Source organism: Solanum stenotomum, chromosome 10, assembly GCF_019186545.1.
Source record: "Solanum stenotomum isolate F172 chromosome 10, ASM1918654v1, whole genome shotgun sequence".
In the NCBI taxonomy this organism is placed as follows: domain Eukaryota; kingdom Viridiplantae; phylum Streptophyta; class Magnoliopsida; order Solanales; family Solanaceae; genus Solanum; species Solanum stenotomum.
Genome location: NC_064291.1, coordinates 47,848,548 through 47,869,672, shown reverse-complemented (window position 1 = coordinate 47,869,672; position 21,125 = coordinate 47,848,548). Strand labels below are relative to the sequence as shown.

Below are 21,125 nucleotides of genomic sequence, written 5' to 3'. Positions count from 1 at the left end.
CACTCCAGAGTCAGTGGTGAGCCTCCTTGCATTCCGGAGGACTCAATTATTTTGTGTTCTTAGTTTTTGTTTTATTAGGATGTTGCGGGGTCTGTCCCAACGTCCATCTCAGTATTTTAGAGGCTTCATAGACAGATAGTCAGTCAGCTAGTATTGAGTCTCTCATCTATATGTATATATGTAAATATTCTATTTTGAGATTCGAGTTGCCTTTATGGCCATATTTTATAAGTTAAGTTGTTTTGTAATATTGCATTGCATTGAGTCATTATGTTGGGTTAGGTTTCCGCTGAGTTAAGAAAGCCAGGCCAAGGGTTCGCTTGGGGCCAGAAATGGTCTCCGGGTGCCGGTCCCGCCCAGGGTGTAGGCTCGGGGTGTGACAGTTTTACAACTTTCCATATATATTGCATCTTTTACTATTACTTTATCGTTGAGTATCATGAGTTGAGTATTTTGAGTTGTGCATCTTGAGTTGAGTACCTTCTAATTGAATATCTTGAGTTGAGTATCTTGAGTTGATCTGTGCTTCATTGTGTCGAGTACCTTATTGTTGAGTTTCACTAAGTTGAGAACCTTATTACTGAGTTGAGTATTTTATCCTTGAGTACTTCTGAGTTGAGTAAGTTTGAGTAGTTTTGAGTATCCTTGATTTCTTGAGTTGAGTAAGTTTGAAAAGAGGTAAGCATGTTTATTTTTTTTCAAGTTCAAGCTTATGTTTATGCTTTAGATTTCCCTTTACATGCTCGTATATTCCACGTACTGAGCCAATCGGCTTGCATCATTTGATGATGCAAATACAGGTATTAAAGGTCATCAACAGGAGCTTCGTTGATACCACATGGAGTTCGAGTTAGCTATGGTGAGCCTCCTTTCTTCTGGAGGGTTCCACTTTTACTTTCAGTTATATCAACTGTTAAGATGTTGTGGGTCTTGTCCCGACTTTTATTTTTGTCATTTAGAGGCTTCATAGATAGATAGTAAAGTTTCAGAAATCTATTCATTTATTTTGTTAAATGTTTTAAAGACTTCAGTTGCCTATTTTATGGCCAGTTGAATAATTTATTTTTATTCAGAGTTTTTCATTTGAGTTAAAGCATTTTAATTAAGTTTCATGAATTTTTATTCAGTTTTTAGCTTTGTATGCTTTAGTTAGCCTTTCGCTTGTAGTCAGTCAGGATGAGGGTTTGATCGGGACCAGAAATAGTTCTCGAGTACCGGCCACGTCCTGGGTGTAGGCTCGCGTCATGACACACTTGGTATCAGAGCACAGAGTTCAACTGTCATAGGGTGTCGATGAAGTCGTGTCAATAGGATCTTGTTTATGGTTGTGAGGGGGCCACTTCTATAAATAAGGGACTACAGACATTTAAGAAAAGTTTCCCTTCTTTCATACTCCTAATCGTGCAATAGAGCTTTGTCATAGAGATTTATTCATACTCGTGCGTTTCTCAGATTCATTCGACTACCCATCATACTAGAGGTGGTTGAAAAGAAAAGTCAGTCCTTTGTCGATGAGTTGTCCGTAGCAAAAATCTTGAGATAAGGCCATGAGTGAGTTAAGTGTTGAGTTTCAGAGTAATGCCTTTATATAAAAACTTTAAATACTTGATAATTATTTTTTATTTTAAAATTTTAATTTAACTATATATGTGTAACCTAACAATACACAACATTGAGATGGTATTTTAAGTAATCTCTCCCTCAACAATAGTATTTAGACGTTTGTGTCACATCCCAAATATGGATGTAATGACACTCGTTTTATCCCACCAAGACAAGTCACCCTAAAACCTAAATAATATGATAAATGCGGAAGTAAATCGAAAATAAAAGTTTAATACCATAAAATAATGCTGAAATTCATAATCAACTAAAATATACCCCCAAAACCTGATTGTCAAGTGTACACGCCTCAAATGTATTACAATAGATATGAAAAAAATAAACAAGTCTCAAATGACATTGTTTCTAGAAGAGAACAAGATCATATTTAAGGAGAAAGAAGGTCCGCTGAGATGACAAACAACTACCTGACAAATCTCCATAGAAGCCTCGGACAAGAAGATGGAATATCGCGAAGATTCAGGCTCGTAACCGACACAACTGTAGAAGCAAGAGGTGAGTACCAAACCACACGGTTCTCAACAAGCAAACTCCTAAACACAAAATTAAATAATATAGAATACAGGTACCCCTATCACCGCAACTGAATGTAACACCCCAAAAATTTCAAAGTAAAGACTCGAACCATTCTTCATTTGTGAATAAGATCGGACTGGGTAATTCTCAAATTGTTCATATGTGTAAAGGTCAAATTTTTAGTGTGGAAATAAATTTGGATATGAATTAAGGTCACTAGAATCCCCTAGGACAAAGTTGAGTTGAAAGCTTCTGTACCGATTAAGTTTTGATGTAAGATTCTACTTGGGTCAACTTTAAATGACTATATCTCTTAGAATATAAAGAGTTACATGGACCGTAACTTAGAAAATTAAAGATATTTGAATATTCTTTCCAACACCACTAATTTCACAACAATCCAAGTTCTGAGTAAAAAGTTATGACTATTTTAGTAATTGATATAGTGTAGTGACGAATTAGCCGTGGGGAAACATTAACAAAGGTCGTTTTTGTCTTTTTACCTCTAAGAAAATCCTAAAAGAATTTCTTAAATAATTAAAGGTTCAAAATAATCAGATTTTCATCTTTTAATCCCCCATTCTCTTCTCTCTCGAACCCTAAGACAAAACCCTTAGGAAAAATCAAAGTAGAAGACTTCATTCAAGATTCTTTCAATCTTTTTCAATATTCTTCTTCATGGTAAGTCCTTCTCAAGAAATTTCATTCTTTCCAACTCAATTTTCTTCATAAAATTATGAATCATTAATGAAAATCTTAATTCTTGGCCATAGAGTTTTCAAGAAACTAATTCAAGAATCTCAAGAAAGGTTTTCTTGATTGTTCTCCTTCAAGTTAGGGTTTCAAGGCTTCTAATCAAGTTCTTCTTCAAAAATCTTCAAGAACCTTGTTCTTCCAAGTGTGTAAGGTTATTCATAGTGTTGGACTAGTTCGTCCTCACGCACTACATCTAAATTCAGTCAGTAAGAGTTAAATCCATTATTCTACTCGAAGATCTATAAAATTCTAAATTTGAATTGTATTCTTATTCCGAGTTATGATTTCCTGATTATGATATTATTAGGTTGTTGTTCATGTTTTTGTTTCACATGAACCCTAGTTGGTGATAGTTTATTGAAAGTCTTTGTGCATTTAAATCCATGCATTGATTTTGAAACTTTAAAGTTTGCTTAAGAGTATTTTAAAGTATAGTTTGAGAAGAGTTTAAAGGAACACAATTGATTCCAAAAACACTATTTTCACATTGAGAAAAGAACTAAAATTCATGATTAGTATGACAGTCGAGTATGTCATCAATGTGTAAGAAGTATGACATCTAGATATGTCATCAATGTTTATGCAGTATGACTTCTCGAGTCATCAATGATCAAATCATAATAAACAATGGTTATAAACTATTTTTGAGAAAGTAAAGCAAAGTTTCAGAAAAGTAAAAGAGTTTTCAGAAAGATTGAGTCCAGAGCAATTACCTCTTAAAAAGGGCCTTTTTGAGCAATTATCTCAAACAAGAGAAAAAATATGTTTTATACATTTGAGCAAAGTGAAAAGTAAAGTAAAGTAAAGTAATAGTCCCTTTCTTTGTAGAGGGTGAATTGAGCATAAAGTTATAATTGATTATTTTGGGAGTAGTATCGAGCATCAAATTGGGTAAAAGTTTATTATAACTCAAAAGTCCCATAAAACTACGTAGCCAGCGTAGGATAGGATAACATTGATTCTTCATTCGACTCCTCACTGCCTCTCAGAATGACTATTAGATGGATCCATAGTTACAGTATCATCATATACCCCGATAAAGTATAGGATGACCCTTGCAACGTGAATGAAATATTGTATTGCTAGGCTCATAGTAATGGTTGCCGGTTAGAGAAACTCCCACAAAGTAAAGTATATTATTTTCATATTGATTTTATTGCATATCTCATGGTAAAGCTTAAATGGTTTTCACTTCATGTTCATGCATTGATCCAGTTGAGTTGTTTTCAGCCATTCAGTTCTTTTATTTTTTTTATTCAATCGTATTACTACTCGTATATTTAATGTGTTGACGTCATTCGACCTGCATCTTTTTATGATGCAGATACAAGTGTTCGGGACCATCAATAGGCATTTCGTTGAGATCACTTTGCACTTTAGATAGCTTGGGTGAGCCTCCTCAAATTTCAAGGGACTTCACATTTATTTTTTAGTCAGTTGTCTTGAGATGTCGTGGGTCTTGTCCCGACATGCATCTTGAGAAATAGAGGCTTTATAGATAGATAGAGTTGAGGAGTCTTTCAATATTTACTTTTTCTTGAGATGTTTTACAAACTATTATACTTATGTATTAAGCATTTTACAGGCAGTTTGAGTTGAGTTTTTTTCTGTGAGTTTAAATGATCAAAAAAATTATTTTTAAGCCTTTTATCAGTTAAGTAAGTCTTCTGTTAAGTAGTTAGTTAGGTCAATGTTTCGCTTGGGGACCATCAATATAATTGTTCCCGAGTGTCGATCACGTCTAGGGTATAGGCTCGGGGATTGACACTGAACCTCCACAACCACAACTTGAATAAAATCAGCCCAACCTAGCTAGTTCACAATTTTCATAGCATATAACTCAATAACAACAATCCAACAATAATAGATCGGCAACACACAAGATCAATATCATCAATCACAAGTTCCACAAAAGCACTCACAAGTTCACAAATGATATAGACATTCAACGCAATGAAATGTAATGTCAAGTATAGTGATGCATGTCTAACCTAACGATACACACCCGTTGTCTCTTAGTCCTGGACTCATGGGGACATATATGTCCATGCATCCGTCGCGGCGTGTGACACGATCCTCGATAATAAAAATTCATTGTGGTGTGCGATACGATCCTCGAGAATAAAATTCATTGCGGCTGCGACACATATCTCTAATCATAATATACGCCGCGGCGCGCGACACGTCCCTCGAAATGGTGCATCCTCTTTAATTTCTTATCCTTCCTCAATTCACATAATACTTGTCACAACCATATCTCAAAACCAATGCAAATGACATGTTCACACAAATAATAAGGAGATGATCATTTTCATAACAATGCACAATTCACAACAACACAATCGTGATACAACATCAACAATGAATCAATAAGCCTTTCAAACCATTCTCAACACATCACACACCAGTAATTAATCACATTGCCTTTTGCTACCCCTTTTTCATCATTATAATTATTCAATATGGACAAGTCAATCCATCACCAAGTCTCATTACTCCCCAACACATACCACAAGGAAATACACAATTCTATACACTTAATAAAGGTTGAGAAATCCATTTGCCTCAAATAATTGAACAATCACTCTGGGACTTGAGCCTTCCCTTTTCATTGAGCTTGCAAATCCACACAATCTATTCAAATGTACAATATTTGTAAGCAAACAAGTCCGTAGACACTCATATTATTATATGTGGAGCCTAGACCCAAAAACTCATCCAAATCTATAATCAAGTTCACAAGTGTTGATCTCAACGAATATGTCAAATCTCATATTTCTTAAATTTCAAGTTTAGGGCTAAGTCTCATTTCTCCAATATTATAAATATAATAGTGTTCATATAATATAATATACCTAATATTTAATTATATATATTAATAGTATTAAAAACATGAATTATATTAATATGTTACCATACAAAAATTTTCCAACACCAAAACGAGTTAAAAGAAAAATTCTCAAATTGCAACTGCAAGAAAAGAACAAACAATTTTATGAGTAACTAACCCATAACAATTGGATTGTCATATATTCTACTCCCACTGTCCCTAATTACTTGTCCACTTTTGAATTGACACACCTAATAAGAAATCAATTAATGATAGCGAGTTTACCATTTTATCCCTATTAATTATGAAGTGGATGAAAAATTTTGCATTTTTCAAAGTAATGAGTTATTTAATTGAGGGTATAATAGGTAAAAAAAATTTGTCCTTTCTTGATTTGTCAAAATGGACAAGTAATTAGGGACGACTATAAAAGAAAATGTGGACAAGTAATTAGGGACAAAGGAAATACCTATTATTGCGTAATGATTACCCAACTTGCCATATATACTCCCTTCGTTTAAAAAAGAATGACCTTATTTCCTTTTTAATCTGTTTCAAAAAGAATGACCCTTTTCCTTTTTTGACAACATTTTAACTTTCCATGTGACATGTTTAAGGCCACAAAATTAAAGGGCATTTTGGTACATTTAACATAACTTTAATTTAGAACCACAAGATTAAAAAGTCTTCTTTCTTTTCTTAAACTATGTTCCAAGTCAAACTAGGTCATTCTTTTTTAAACGGAGGGAATAATATTTTACTATTTGTTTGGAAAAATATGAGTTAACAGAATGAAATAAATTATTGCAAATTAGGCTTCTTGACCTAATTTTTCCTTTACTTTTCCATTTTTTTCTTCTAAAATTAATTATGAACCTAAAAGTGGTAAATCTCGCTCACTTATTTTAATATATGGGCCGAGTGAAATATGGTCTTTAATAAATGAAAAAATTACAGAAATCTCACCTTTTTGTTTACTTATTATCATTATCCCTTATAAGTTTTACAAATCTCCAAAATCCCTCATTTTCGTGCATCAGATTAGTGTATCTCGCGCATCAAATTAGTGTATCATGTATAAAATGTACATCATATTAATGTATCATGTATAAAATGTAATGTATCTTACTTAACGATTAATGTATCTCGCGCATCAGATTAATGTATCAGCGCTTATATTATTGTATCCGTTTGAGGGATTTATGTAATTATAAACTTTTAAGGGATAGATTGTAATTTTACCTTAAAAGTATGTGATTTCTGTAATTTGCCCATAAATGAAAAAATTATGAGGTTGGACCATTAACCATTAACCATCAACTAAATAAAATAATTATTTAATAAATATCCGTTAATTATGTAGCCGTAGTTATCGAATAATTCAAAATTCTCAAACCAACTTTGCTGATTATATTTAATAAATATCCGTCAAAACTCTTAAATCTTAATAAATAAATACTATTATTGTTTTATTTTATCTCTTCCATGTGGGTGATGTTTAACGATTTGCTGCTTAATTTGAATTGCAATGAAATGGAAAAGTTGACTTTGAATACAATATTTGATCGACTCAATCGTGCCATGTTCACTTAATTGATTTCAAAGTGCCTACATAATTTGTGGACCACTTAATTTATCATTGTTAGCTCTTAAATTACGTAATATATCAATGATAAATATTTTGTAATTCGTGATTTTGAATTATCGAATTCTAACTTAATAATATAAGTAAATATTAAATATTTTTTTAAAAAATAAATATAGAATTTGAATTTGATTCAAATGAATTCTGCCCTCTAGCTTCACCCTAATGCATATACCACCAAAATATAAAATGTATAGATAAACTAAAATCATGCTCATTTTAAACCCCACTAAATTGCACTCCCTCCATCTTATTTTAATTGATGTTTTTTGACTCGATACAATGGGTAAAAAATAAAATAATTTTTTTTAAAAAAATTGTTGTTTAAAATAATTATAGACAGTTTTATGGTTATAAATTATTTCATTAAAGATAAAAATAAAAATGCTAAAGTTAAATAGTTTCAGAATATAGAAAAGTGTTATCTTTTGACGACTGACTAAAAATATTTACATAAATGTATTTTTTAACTTGATCTCAGTTAGCATTTACGCTCTCCATCTTTGAGTAGATACAAGTAGACACTTAAACTTGTTTAAACATATGAATTCTACACGTGGGATGGCAGATAGGACATGAATTGCTCATTGCCTGGATGCCTTGCCTACTATAAGTAGTGAATGTTAGCATAGGTTACAAAACACCTATCTTAGATCAAACTCAAAGGAAAGATGGCAGCATCAAGACTTGTATCTTTGGCTGAAAAGATTATTAAGCCTAATTGTCCTACCCCTTTTTCACTTGGGCGTTACAATCTTTCTATAAATGATCAAATCATGGTTCCAGTCTTCAATTCAATTGCAGCCTTTTATCCTTTCCCCTCTAAAACACCACAACAAGTATCCAACATTATTGAAAAATCACTATCCAAAGTTTTGTCCTCTTACTATCCATTTGCTGGAACACTAAGAGATAACACTTTTGTCGATTGCAACGACAGGGGAGCCAAATTTACCAACGTTCGATACGATTTTCCAATATCTGAAGTCGTCAATCTTCCAGACACTAGCCCTGAATATCTACCTTTTCCTAAAGGTATACCTGGCGGTTTAACTCTAAATGAGGAAAATTTACTTTTTGTTCAATTAAGCCATTTTAATTGTGGGGGATTAGCTATAGGTGCTAGCCTATCACACAAAATTTCTGATGGATGCACATTCGCCAATTTCATTAGTGATTGGGCTTCCATAGGCCGTGATGATGAGAACGCGAATATACCTTCCCCTCAAATGATCGGATCGTCTATTTTTTCACCATCCACTGATTTTATTCACACCGATACTACTATGGTTGATGAAATAATTCACAATCAACCCAGTGGTAGAAAAAGGTACCTATTTTCCAATTCGAAACTTGAGATGCTGAAAAGTCAAGTGACATCAGAAACAGGAGTGCAAAATCCTACCCGACTTGATGTGTTGTCTGCACTAATTTATAAGTGCGCTGCAACAGCAGCTCGAGCAAACTCGAGCTCCTTTAAACCATCCTTGTTGGCACTAGCTGTGAATTTACGTCCAATATTGGATCCACCACTACCAACACGGGCAATAGGGAATATGGTTAGTTATATCAAAGTAGTAACAATGAGTGAGGATGAAATGACAATCGGCAGAGTGGTTCGCGAGATAAGGAAAGGTAAAGATGAAGTGAAGAAGGAGGACCATGTGAAGGAGAACAAGCTAGTGGCGCTTCGATCTGAGTTGCCATCGATCATTAAAGAATTTGAATTGTATAAAGTTGGCAGTATGTGCAATTACCCATTGGATAATTTGGATTTTGGATGGGGAAAACCAAGCAGGGTAACGCTTCCAGTAATTGGGATTGGAAACAACTTCATTTTTATCGATAGTCCCAGTGGAGATGGGATTGAGGCAATTGTTGCATTACCTGAAAAAGACGTGACTCAATTTGAAAATAGCAAAGAGCTCCTCCAGTTTGCTTCTCCGTTATCATGAATACGGAGTCGCCTTTACTATGAGAATTAGAAACAATAAGAAAAACGTATTAATTTTATTACAATACAATCATAATATTCAAGTGGTTCAACCTCATTGCTGTTTTCATGGCTCCCATTGTGATTCCCTTTGTAGTTGATACCTTCACAGTTCACAACTAAGAAAAGGAAAAATGGCTAAAGAGAGCAAATCTAAGAAAACGAAAATTATAGGTACTTCATCTACCAGCGGCAAAGTCCAAAAATTTGATGAAAATCAAATTGAGGAAGAACAACTTCCTGAGCATCAAACTTGTTTTTGTATTCATTCTAGTTTTCATGTTGTATTTTGTATAATGAAACTTGTATTTCTTTATCAATTTGTATTCATTCCAATATGTGTGCCAAATTGATCTGTAACTCTTTAAGAACCATATTTGTATCTATTTATTTCTTTCACACAGTGTAATTGTATTTTTTTTCTTCATAATCTTTTATCCTTTCTTAAGTTGTATTCATTGCAATATGTATGATATGTGTACTTGTATTCATTATGGTTTTCATGTTTGCGTTTGTATAATGATATTTGTATTTCTTTATTAGTTTGTATTCATTCCAATAGGTATGTCAAATGAATTTGTAGTTATTTAAGAAGCATATGTATACCCATATACTTATGTAAACTTGTGTTCATTGAGAAAAGATACAACATTGGTTTGTTTATTTTTCAAAAACATATATTCTTTCTTAAAATTCCAACAAAATTTGTATTACAATCATCAAAACATACAAATTTGTAATCATAATAACAATCAAAAATTGTATTTCATGACAAAAGATGTATTTCTTATTTGTTATGTATTCCAAAAATATATTATATTCAATGTCTAATTTATAGATGATCAACTAAATATGCATGATTCCAAATTATTTTATATTCCAAGCATCCAACATACAAAAACAACAAAACCATTCAATCATTCACTGTTTGTATCCTAATCAAATTACATATTAAAAATGTATTTTGAACTTAATTGTAGTGTCACGCCCCGAGCCTACACTCTGGGCGTCGCCGACACTCGAGAACTATTGTTGGTCCCCAAGTGAACCCTCATCTTGGCTGACTACAAGCGGAAAACTAACTCAAGCAAAAATAAGCTTAAAGCAAAATTTGTTCTCAAAATAAAACTCAACTAGTGGGGTAGAAAAGACCAAAACACCCCTCCTTAAAACGGATGAATTTCCTTAACTAGACAGGCTACACTCAAATGGGTATATCTCCTTCATCCGAACTCAGATTTTAGCAAACTCAATAGCTTTGGAAAGAGGACTCAACGACCTTTGATTTGATACCTCATGGGCCACCTAACTCATCCTGTGTTGAAAGTTATGGCCGTCTGAAGTTGACCCAAAAACTCACAATTGAAGAGTAACTTGTACCAATCTCAATTTAGCTCTTTCTAATTTAGCTATTTCTAAATTTAGTTCTTTCTAAGACCGATGTGTTACAGAATTAATGGAAGAATTACATGTTTGGCGTGAGGACGAACAAGATATTTACATGGTCATTTAAAGTTGACCCAAAACTAAAAACTGACCGAAGTTCGAGGTGTTACAAGTGGAATGCCATGTGGCAAGGTTTTCTCAAATAAAAGAGAGAATGTATTATTACACACATCATTGAGGTGTGTTTCTCAAACTAATAATTAATAGTTTAGGTATGAAACTCACACTCCCAATAGTTTAGGTATAACTCAAAAAAGGGAGATAATTTAAATATATTTTTATACTTATCGTATAATAATATAAATTGGCATTCTTGTTTTATTTTATCTCTTCCATGTGGGTGATGTTTAATGAGTTCTGCTTAATTTGAATTGCAATGAAATGGTACAGTTTACTTTGAATACAATATTTGATCGACTCAATTGTCCCCGTGTTAATTGATTTCAAAGTGCCTACATAATTTGTGGATCACATAATTTATTATTGTTGGCTTGAAGTCACGTAATCAGTGACAAGTATTTTGGAATTCATGATTTTGAGTTATTGAATTCTAACTATAAGTATATATTAAATATTTTTTAAAAAGTAAATATAAAATTTGAATTTTGGTTCACATGAATTTTGCACACTAGCTTCACCGTAATGTATATACCACCAAGATATAATATGTATAGATAAACTAAAATCATGCTCAATTTAAACCCACTAAGTTGCACTCACCTCCATTTTATTTTAATTGATGTTGTTTGACTCGATATAAAATTTTAAATTTTTTTTATAATTTGTAGTTTAAAATAATTATAGACAGTTTTATGATTATAAATTATTTCATTAAAGATAAAAATTAAAATGTTAAAGTTAAATTATTTGAGTACATAGAAATGTGATATTTTTTTATGACTAACTAAAAAAAGTATATAAATGTATTCTTTAACTTGATCTCAGTTAGCATCTCTCCAACTTTAAGTGCGTATAAGTAGACACATATATTCTTGACATAATACATAAATATGATATTTAACTTGACTTCAAATTATAACATTGACCTTTAACTTTGATAGTGCACAAAGAGACACTTTAACTATCCAAAATTTAAACAAAAAAACACTCGAATATTTCAGACAAAACGCGTGATATACAAATGCTCTGACGTGGATAAGTGATCCACTCAATTGCTGCCAACTAACTAAAATAAATGCACCTAGATTTTAAAAATAATAAAAATAAATTATAATATAGAATAAGGTGAAAGTGAAAACAAATTCATTTTTGGGAAAAAAATTTACTACGCTCCTCCTCTTTCTTCTAAAAAAAAAAATCCTAATCTAAATTTCTAAAATTCATGCCCCTTATATTCAAATCAAAGAAAAAATTGTTCAAGATAAGTGCAGAAATTTTATATACTTGAACGATTAGTCATTACCTATTCTTCTTCCTTAATTTAGTCAAGGTATCAAGGTTTAATACTTTACAAATAAGAATTGCATATTGTTGGTTAGATGTTCAAGCCAATATGGGAATCACTAGAGGAAACTAACGTTTTTGTTGAAAAATTATTTCAGAGCAGTCCATAGATATATGAAGACATGAAAATCAATTAACTTTTTCTTCTTTTCTTTAGTTTGAAGTGTCTTTGTGCGTTAGTTGTCAAATACTTAATGAGAAAAAAGGATGCTTTGTGTTTTATGATTGTCATAGACTCATAGTGAGTAGCAAATTACAATTACGGATTTTCGGAGCCTAAACAATAAACATAGAGTGTTAAAAATTATTAAGTAAAATGGTGCACTCAAACTGTTTGATAAAATGTCTAAATGAACTTTTCAAAGATTTTTGTCAAGTTTGAATAGCAATCTGATACCTAATCAAAATGTAAGGAGTCCCTTAAGTGTGGATCGGAGTGGTTGATTGAGAGTCTTCGAACTTAGATTGCGTTCAATTTTTACAAGTGTATATTCACCCCATCTTGCTTACAATAGATATAGAGAAAAATTAAAAAACTTCATTATAGCTTTTTTTTCACAATAACAAAAAACAATTAAATGTCACTTGCAATTTGTGCATTTTGCAATGAACAACAAATAATGCCAAAAAAAAAGAAGGGGAAAATGTTGAAAAAAATAGAAAGAAAATAAAGTGAAATATATATATATAAGGATTGATTAAGGATTTAATAGTCTTTTCAATGTTTTTTTTTACTGTTGGGGCCCTCAAATTTTACCTCTGACACGTCTAATTTGGGTGTATTTCACATTTTGCCAAGTAGGATTCAAGTGTTTTTTTATTTAAGTTTTGGATAGTTAAAATGTCTACTATTGCTGTGACAAAGTTAAATGTCAAAGTTATAATTTCAAGCCAAGTTAAAGGTCCAATTTATGTATTATGCCTATATTCTTTGTGGCATAATACATATTGAACGCCACATAGGACACGAGTTGCTTGTTTTGAATGTTACAATTGTTTACAAAACACCTATATATCTACATCAAGCTCGAAAGGAAAGATGAAAGCATCAAGGCTTGTATCGTGCTGAAAAGATTATTAAGTAATTGTCAAGATTGAGGCAATTGTTGCATTACTAGAAAAAGACGTGACTCAATTTGAGAGTAACAAAGAGCTTCTCGAATTTGCTTCTCCAATTACTAATCTTAATTATATAAGCAATTAACGAGTCGCTTTTACGATGAGAATAAGAAACAATAAGAATTAATACGTATTAATTTTTATTACAATAGAATCATCTTCATGTGGGTCAACTTCAACCTCATTGCTGCTTTCATGGATCCCATTGTGATTCCCTTTTCAGTTGATACCTTCACACCCCTATATATCACATTTGACAAAAAGAAAGAAAAAAAGTCAAAATAATGATATATATGGATTAATATCACATATAGTTGCTGAACTTTTGTAATGTCATGACTCATGATTACATAAATCCCATCAGTTTAGGAGCTAATTACTTAGATACACTTTAGTTTGCAATATTACGGATCTTAAATATATTGAACTGTCAATTATTGTGACTTATAATATCTTTTACGTAGTTTATAAATATATAAATCTCATTTTTTAAAATTTGAAGATTTCATGAGCAAATTCTCGGTCAAACTTAAACTGTTGAAACCACAACATATTACCATAAATAGAAACAGTTTAAGTGTTGTCCGCGCTAATTTACAAGTGTGCTGCAAAAGCAGCTCGAGCAAACTCGTTTAAACCATCCATGTTGGTACTAGCTGTGAATTTATTGGATCCACCACTACCAACACGGGCAATAGGGGATATTGTTAGTATGATACACGTTGCAACGATGAGTGAGGATGAAATGGAGTGGTTCGCGAGCTAATTAAAGATGGACTGAAGAAGGAGAGCAAGCTAGTGTCGATTTGTTCCGAGTGGACATCGATCGATGGGTAATGAAATTGAATTGTACAAAGGTAGCAGTGTTTGCAATTACCCATTGAACTATTTGGATTAAATAAGGGAGTTACTCATGACTTGTATTTCTATCTCCAAGATGTATATTTGTTATTTTGCTTAGGTGATGAATTGTGGAGTACTCTATTTGTTCGTCATGAGCCTTAGCTTATTGGATATGGAGTGTTAACTAGTAAGTATTATGTCATCTTCAATTAGAAGTGAGCCTTATTGGATATGGAGTTACCTATCATATCCTACACTTGATGGAACAAAACAACACAGATATTGCATTCATACTTGTAGGCTGTAACATAAAAGATTAACATTTGCGATGAGAGTTACAAACAATAAGAATATTTGATATGAATATAATTAAGAATCGTATTCAAGTGGTTCAAAGAGAACTTTGGATATGTGAAAGTTGAGTAGTTCCTCTGTGACATATGCAATATAGTAAAAACTCTTTGATTTAAGGCTTGAAAAATAAAAATGACGTAATAAAATGTGCAAATTTCTAATTACCTTTCGATTTTGAAGCTTGAAACAGACTTGATTGGTAACGTTAGATATATTCTTGTAGTCTATACTGGAAATTATTTCATCATCTACCATATGTCCACCACAAAGATTAATTGTGCGTACTAGCAGCTCTGCTTCTATTTGGCATGCTGTTTTCTCCTCTCTAACACACATCACCCACGTTCCCCACTTCATATAACAAAAATAAAAACAGTAAATATATAAATTAATTTTTGCTGGATAAGTGAAAAGCAAAACAAAAAAAAGAATAATTAATAATTAGCTATGAACTTTTATATATATATAATTTGTGGATAAATAAAATTAGCAATAATATTTTTAGTGAAAAAAATTGCTTGTTATTATTTATTTTCCTTTTTTTATAGTGATGTGATAAGCTATTCAATATATACGTACAACAGAGTGTAGTTGGAGGTGGATATCTTTGCCTAGGGTCTCATAAGTTTCTTCAGAAAGTTGGTGCAAAAACTTAAGAAGATTATTCAGAAGCATCTGTCTTGTTTCATTACTGCAACAAAAGAAAAAAAAGAAACATAAATTACATTACATTATATTTACTAGAAACAAAGGTTTTTCCCACTGTAAATTAGTGGAACGTGATTTTTCCATCGAACCAGCAGCTCATTGAAAAAATATATAATGAAAAACAGATTATCACTAGAATATTAACGAAAAAATTAAGAAACATGATTACTAGCTACTAAACATAACTATATATGATTGTATACTTTGTTATACAATTATAAATTTAGTATTTACTAATAAATAAATAAATAAATAAATAAATATACACCAACTACAATTACAAACCTGTTTTTAGTACAAGTGGTAGGTTGTTCTTGAGTGAAGTATGATGTAATCATCTTACACATAATAAGAGATTTAGCCCATGCAAGTCTTTCCCTTGACCTCTCTACTTCAAATATACTTGTTGCACCTAAGAAATAATCTTCCAATAACTCTTTTTTGCTTATTCCAAAGTGTTGAAAATTGCATTGTGTAAACCACCTAAAATAACAATAAAAAGTATATTTAATAAAGGTAACTTGAACTAATTTGTCCTTTTTCTTCAAAAAAATTAAACTAAAGAATTAAACATACTCTTGAATATTGGTCCATTCAAATTGATGTTGACTTTGGCATTTGTTGTAATCTAATTTTGCGGCCTCAAGATATACATTATTACTTATGTCTGGCATTCTACATCAAAACAATTCCAATGATTAAGACTAAGAAAAAAATTAAATTTATTTTTGAGGACGCATACATTTTTAATTAGTTAATTATGTTATCAACGCGCTAAAAATACCTATGTAACGTCTTGCCAATCCAAATGTCATTTGCTCCACCATATTATTCGAGGTATGATCGAGCTTCCACCCTAGGTAGGCAAGCGTACCATGGAACTTCCAATGCATATCGTATCTATAACCAAATTAAATATGATATAGAAAATGATGTTAACTTCCATACACTAATAGTATTTTAAATTTTTTTTACACATACTATCAAATCACTCGAAAGATAACTATATATGTACCTCTCCAGGGATATCTTTGGCTATTAGCCATTTGTCTAAAGATTGGTTATTTGACAAACAATGTTGCAAGAAATTATGGGTAAATTTGTTTGCATCTTCAAGAATCTTCTCTCCTGGGAATGAAACTTGAGAGCATCTATAGAGATTGTACATAGCTGTTGGGGACTTGTCTGTTTCACCCATTAGGCAAAAAAAATTATCACCATCTTTGAATTTGTAGAGCACATCTGTGGCATATTAAACAATAAATAATATAGATTAAATACAACTATGAAATTGTTAAAACTTTCTTAATAAGGACTATGGGTGGCAAATCACTCAAGTTGAATTTTCACGGATCAAAATAGATTAAATTAATAAATAAGTTATCGTTCCAAAAGTTAATTGTGTTGAGAAGAGCTAAAAAAATAATGGATCATAGTATAATCCGTCCAACTCTTACTAATTATAATTTGATTAAATACCAAATTACAAGATAAATAAAATAATCTTTTTTCTTAGCTTATAGCTAAATTATTAACATATCAAACAAAAAACAAGTTTTCATTTAAATATTTTGACAAGACTTTTATGGATCAATTTGGAGGTCATACTTAAGCTTAAATCAACCAAAATCTTAAATGACGTGAATTTGGGTGAGTCAAGATGAAGTATTTAATAAATAGACAGGTCATTAACCCCCTAAAAATTGGGCGAATTGAGCGAGTTGGAGTTAAATTCATCACTCGTAAAATTAATTAAGGAGTTTATTTATTTATTAATGACTTGCCTGGTTTAACATCATATCAATATAACCTTAGAAGCCTAATAGCCATGCATGTATCATCAATGTCACAAAAGTTTGAATTCCTTCCACTAAAAATTCCAATATCTTGATTCCAGTATCTGTAATTTAAAAAAAATGAATCAATATACATATGCAATAATATACATTATATTGTTACTTCAATTCAATTCAATTCAATACCTTTGTACATGATCTAACATGTCCTTGAATTCTTCCTCAAAATAATAAGAAATTCCAAGGCGTTGTAATCGATCAATTGCCCATAATCGCGCTTGCATATCTACTGGGTAACTATGTGGAGCTATAGATATAGATACATGTTATTAGAATATACATGTTTATTGTCAGTGTATAGACATTAAACAAAATAGTATACTTAGCTTCAATTAAATAATATGACATTCCATATTAATTTACCTCCTCCATTATATTTTTTAACAACCCTTTGAAGATATCTCAAACAATTTGGATCATTTGTTTCCATAAAAGCAAAGGCAGTTGAAGCAATAGATGTTAAGAATGAACCATCTTGCATTTGAAGCTTCAAAAGTCTTTTCCAATCTAAGTCACAAAATCCTTCTAGTGAAAACAATAATGTTGTTGGAATTGTATGCACAACATCCTTAGGGATTCTGTAAAGCAAAACAAAATGTATTATTATTCATAATTTCTTAACCATTGCTATTAAATGTTGTTAATTTAATTAATTACCTTTTTAATTTCATGTCTCTCCTTGCACATATATTCTTCAAGACAGGAGCATTATATGGAATATCAATGTCTAAATGTTGAGCTTTGTTCATTCAAGAGAGCAGGAAACACAATTTCAAATCCACATGTCATGTTTTCAACATTCCCTCTCTCTAGTTTGCATATGTTTTCCTTTATAAACAATACACCTAATGTTTAACAAAAGAAAGTCCCACCATGAGATTACAAACGCAACAGATTCTCATTGAAATACTGAGAATAATCACTGAATATTTTTTCTTCTTATTGATTCAATCAAAATATTTGTGGAAAAGTCACTATATTCTCTTTGTTCCAATTTATATGAGTTACTTTTCTTTTTAGTCGGTAACAAAAAAAATCATGACACATTTCAAACATTTAGTTACAATTTAATTTTAAAATGTCTACCATATCCTTAATGAAATGATTTTATAGCTATACAAATATCTATGATTTATTTTAGAACACGGGTTTCAAAAATTTTTCTTTCTTAAATTTCGTGTTAAATTCAAAATAATTCATATAAATTGAGACGCAAGAAATACTTCTTCCGTCTCATATTAGTTGATCATCTTACTAAAAATAGTCAGATGGAAGGGAGAATATGTATGTTTACCTTTGTTTCTCTTCTCAGGTGTTGTATTCCATGTTGTTAAAGCAACAACACATGCCAATGTGTTCAATAGGCGGTCGTAAATGCAAAAGACAAATTGCTCTCCCCATGAACCATCACTATGTTGATTTTCTATTATCCATTTAAGACAAGATGGAAATTGTGGTCTATCACTTCCATTTATATCTTTAATTAGGGCAACCCATGCTGTGTCATAGGGTGATACACTTGACCTTCCATCTTTCATGTCATTCAACATATCTTTGATCTTCTCTACCAACTTCCTTGTCTTCTTCGTTCGAGTTACCTATAGAGCAAAATTGTTATTATAGGTACGTAGAGGTAGATTTAAAAATTTAAATATGTGGGTTCTGAATTCTAAAATAGGGCAAGCATTAGATTCAAGATAGATAATTTATACATATCAAGTTAAAAAATTTAATACAAATACAGAGCTTGAACTAAAATTACTAAATTCTGATTTAAAAGGTAGATTCGTACCCTGATTGCACGTATACGGTTACTTATAAGATAATTTACAAATTAAATTTTAAAAAAATAAAATACACAACCATTAGCATAATTTTATTTTAATTGAATTCTAGTTATTTACTAAATTCAAATCAATAAACTGGTAAGCACAATAAAATGAAAGTTAATTGAAGCAAAAAACAGAAAGAATTTTCTTGTAACCTGAATATTTTCCCCATCTAGCAGGAATTTTGTATCCTCAGTTTGCAATTCACCAGTGTAACCTGCGAAAATGTATTTATATAGGTCGTAATGTATGATATATTCTCTGGCTGAAATATAGTCCACTATTAACATATTTAGATGGATTCACGATTTGAACCTTATGAGTTCAAGTATTAAACCTACTACAAAAATCTATCATTTCTACTTATATATTTAAATTTTTATTCATATACAAAGTTGAATCAAATTAAAATTATTGAGTGTTCAAATGAGCCCGTAACATATCATTAATTACTACGTATATCAACGTCTGTCCATTAATTTGTCAAACGGAATTATGCTATACAAAGGAAGGCACCGTTCACCGGAACTTCCTTTGGCAGAAAATATTAGTACTATTTATATATGATTAAAATTATTTTCTATGTATATATAGTAAATGTCGAACCTCTTTCAATTAATTCGTATATTTACTTCTTCAGATTTTGAACCCTTATTAAAAATCATAGTTACTTCACTACAGTCCTACCTAAGGAATTTCCAGCATTACGCACATGTTTACAGAATATTTTCTTGTAATTAACAACTGAGCCTTCAGTTTGGAACTGACAATTTCCTGAAAAAATCAAAATATAATAATTAATCATAATTGGCCTTAAAAGAAAAGAAAAAAAAAATGATTAGATGGGAGTGCATACAATATTGGTCTCTTTTTTAAAATAAATTTACTCATTCTTAAAATATAAGATGTGTTTTTTACCAAATTGTCCTAAATTAAAATGATGTCTATTTAATATTTTTTTGTTTATGTAAAAAAAATAATTAAATAAGAACAAAAATTGAAAGAAAAAAACACCACCTTGATTATATAACAAATCATTTATTTTAAACTACACATAAAAATTAAAACACTATATGGATCTATACGATTAGTACAGTGAAGATACTTATAAAGCACTAAGTAGCCACATAATACTCATTTCAATTTGAGTTAGCCCAAGACTCACATTTCTCTCTTTCTTAATCAAGCACATTTCGAACAAGTCTCTCTTTAGAAAAAATGAGAGTTGACGCCAAACAAAAAAAATATTCTGCAATTTATAAGAAACAAGTCATTTTGAAATATACTAGGTATAGGAGTGTGTGTCAGTACGGATCCAATATAGGACTTTTACGTAATTTTTAAACATATAACATACTTAAAAGAAAAGTGAAAAACAAACAAATTAAAAAATTAAAAATATTGAATTACTCTCAACTAAAAGCAGATATATCAACGCTAATTAGTGAGATATGCATGTAAACAACTAGGAAGAAAATTAAACTAACTTGTTATAACACGTTTCAAAAATAAGGCCTTGCCCTTGACTGCGTGAAGATGGCAAGGAAAATTGAGGGCATTCATTTTTTCTTTTGTGGAGTTAATTAAATTAGAGAAAAATGGAACTATATAAGCTTGTACTAAAAGGAGGCTACTTATTTATAGCTACTCAACAATTTTATTTTATTTTCTCTTTTTTTGTGCTTTCAACCAATAAATTATTTGGAGTTGACTAATGCACCCTACATTTGTGGTCATCCTTCACAGTTAGGAAGTTCAGGCCAGCCTCCAAAAAGTGAGTGATAAATTAAAATCAAATACTAGCAAATAAAAATGATTTAATCGAACTATTTTTTCGATTAATATTTTGTAAATAAAAACATGATAAATTGAATAGATCGAAAAAAGTATTATGCAATCAAGTACCTAAGGCTTCTGTTGTTCTAAACTCATTCTTATACTTATAAGATCTCTATACTCTAATATTATGCAATCAAGTACCTATGGCTTCTGTTGTTCTAAACTCATTCTTATAAGATCTCTATCCTCTAATAATGACTAACGTTATTTTTCTATTTCGATTTGCAAGGGTGTCAATGGTACAGTTCAGATGATTATTTTGTAAAAAAATTATCATACTAATATTTTATTATTCAATTTTGAT

At 31.0% G+C, this 21,125-nt stretch overlaps 1 protein-coding gene and 1 pseudogene across 1 annotated transcript; one reads left to right on the top strand and one right to left on the bottom strand.

Moving 5' to 3' along the window:
* The first annotated feature begins 8,041 nt into the window (after positions 1-8,041).
* On the top strand, positions 8,042-9,325 carry LOC125841242 (acylsugar acyltransferase 3-like). The gene has a single exon (XM_049520329.1). The coding sequence runs from the start codon at positions 8,042-8,044 to the stop codon at positions 9,323-9,325; it is 1,284 nt and encodes a 427-aa protein (XP_049376286.1).
* Positions 9,326-13,986: 4,661 nt separating this feature from the next.
* LOC125843095 (copal-8-ol diphosphate hydratase, chloroplastic-like) lies at positions 13,987-20,574 on the bottom strand (annotated as a pseudogene).
* Between the last annotated feature and the right edge of the window lie 551 nt (positions 20,575-21,125).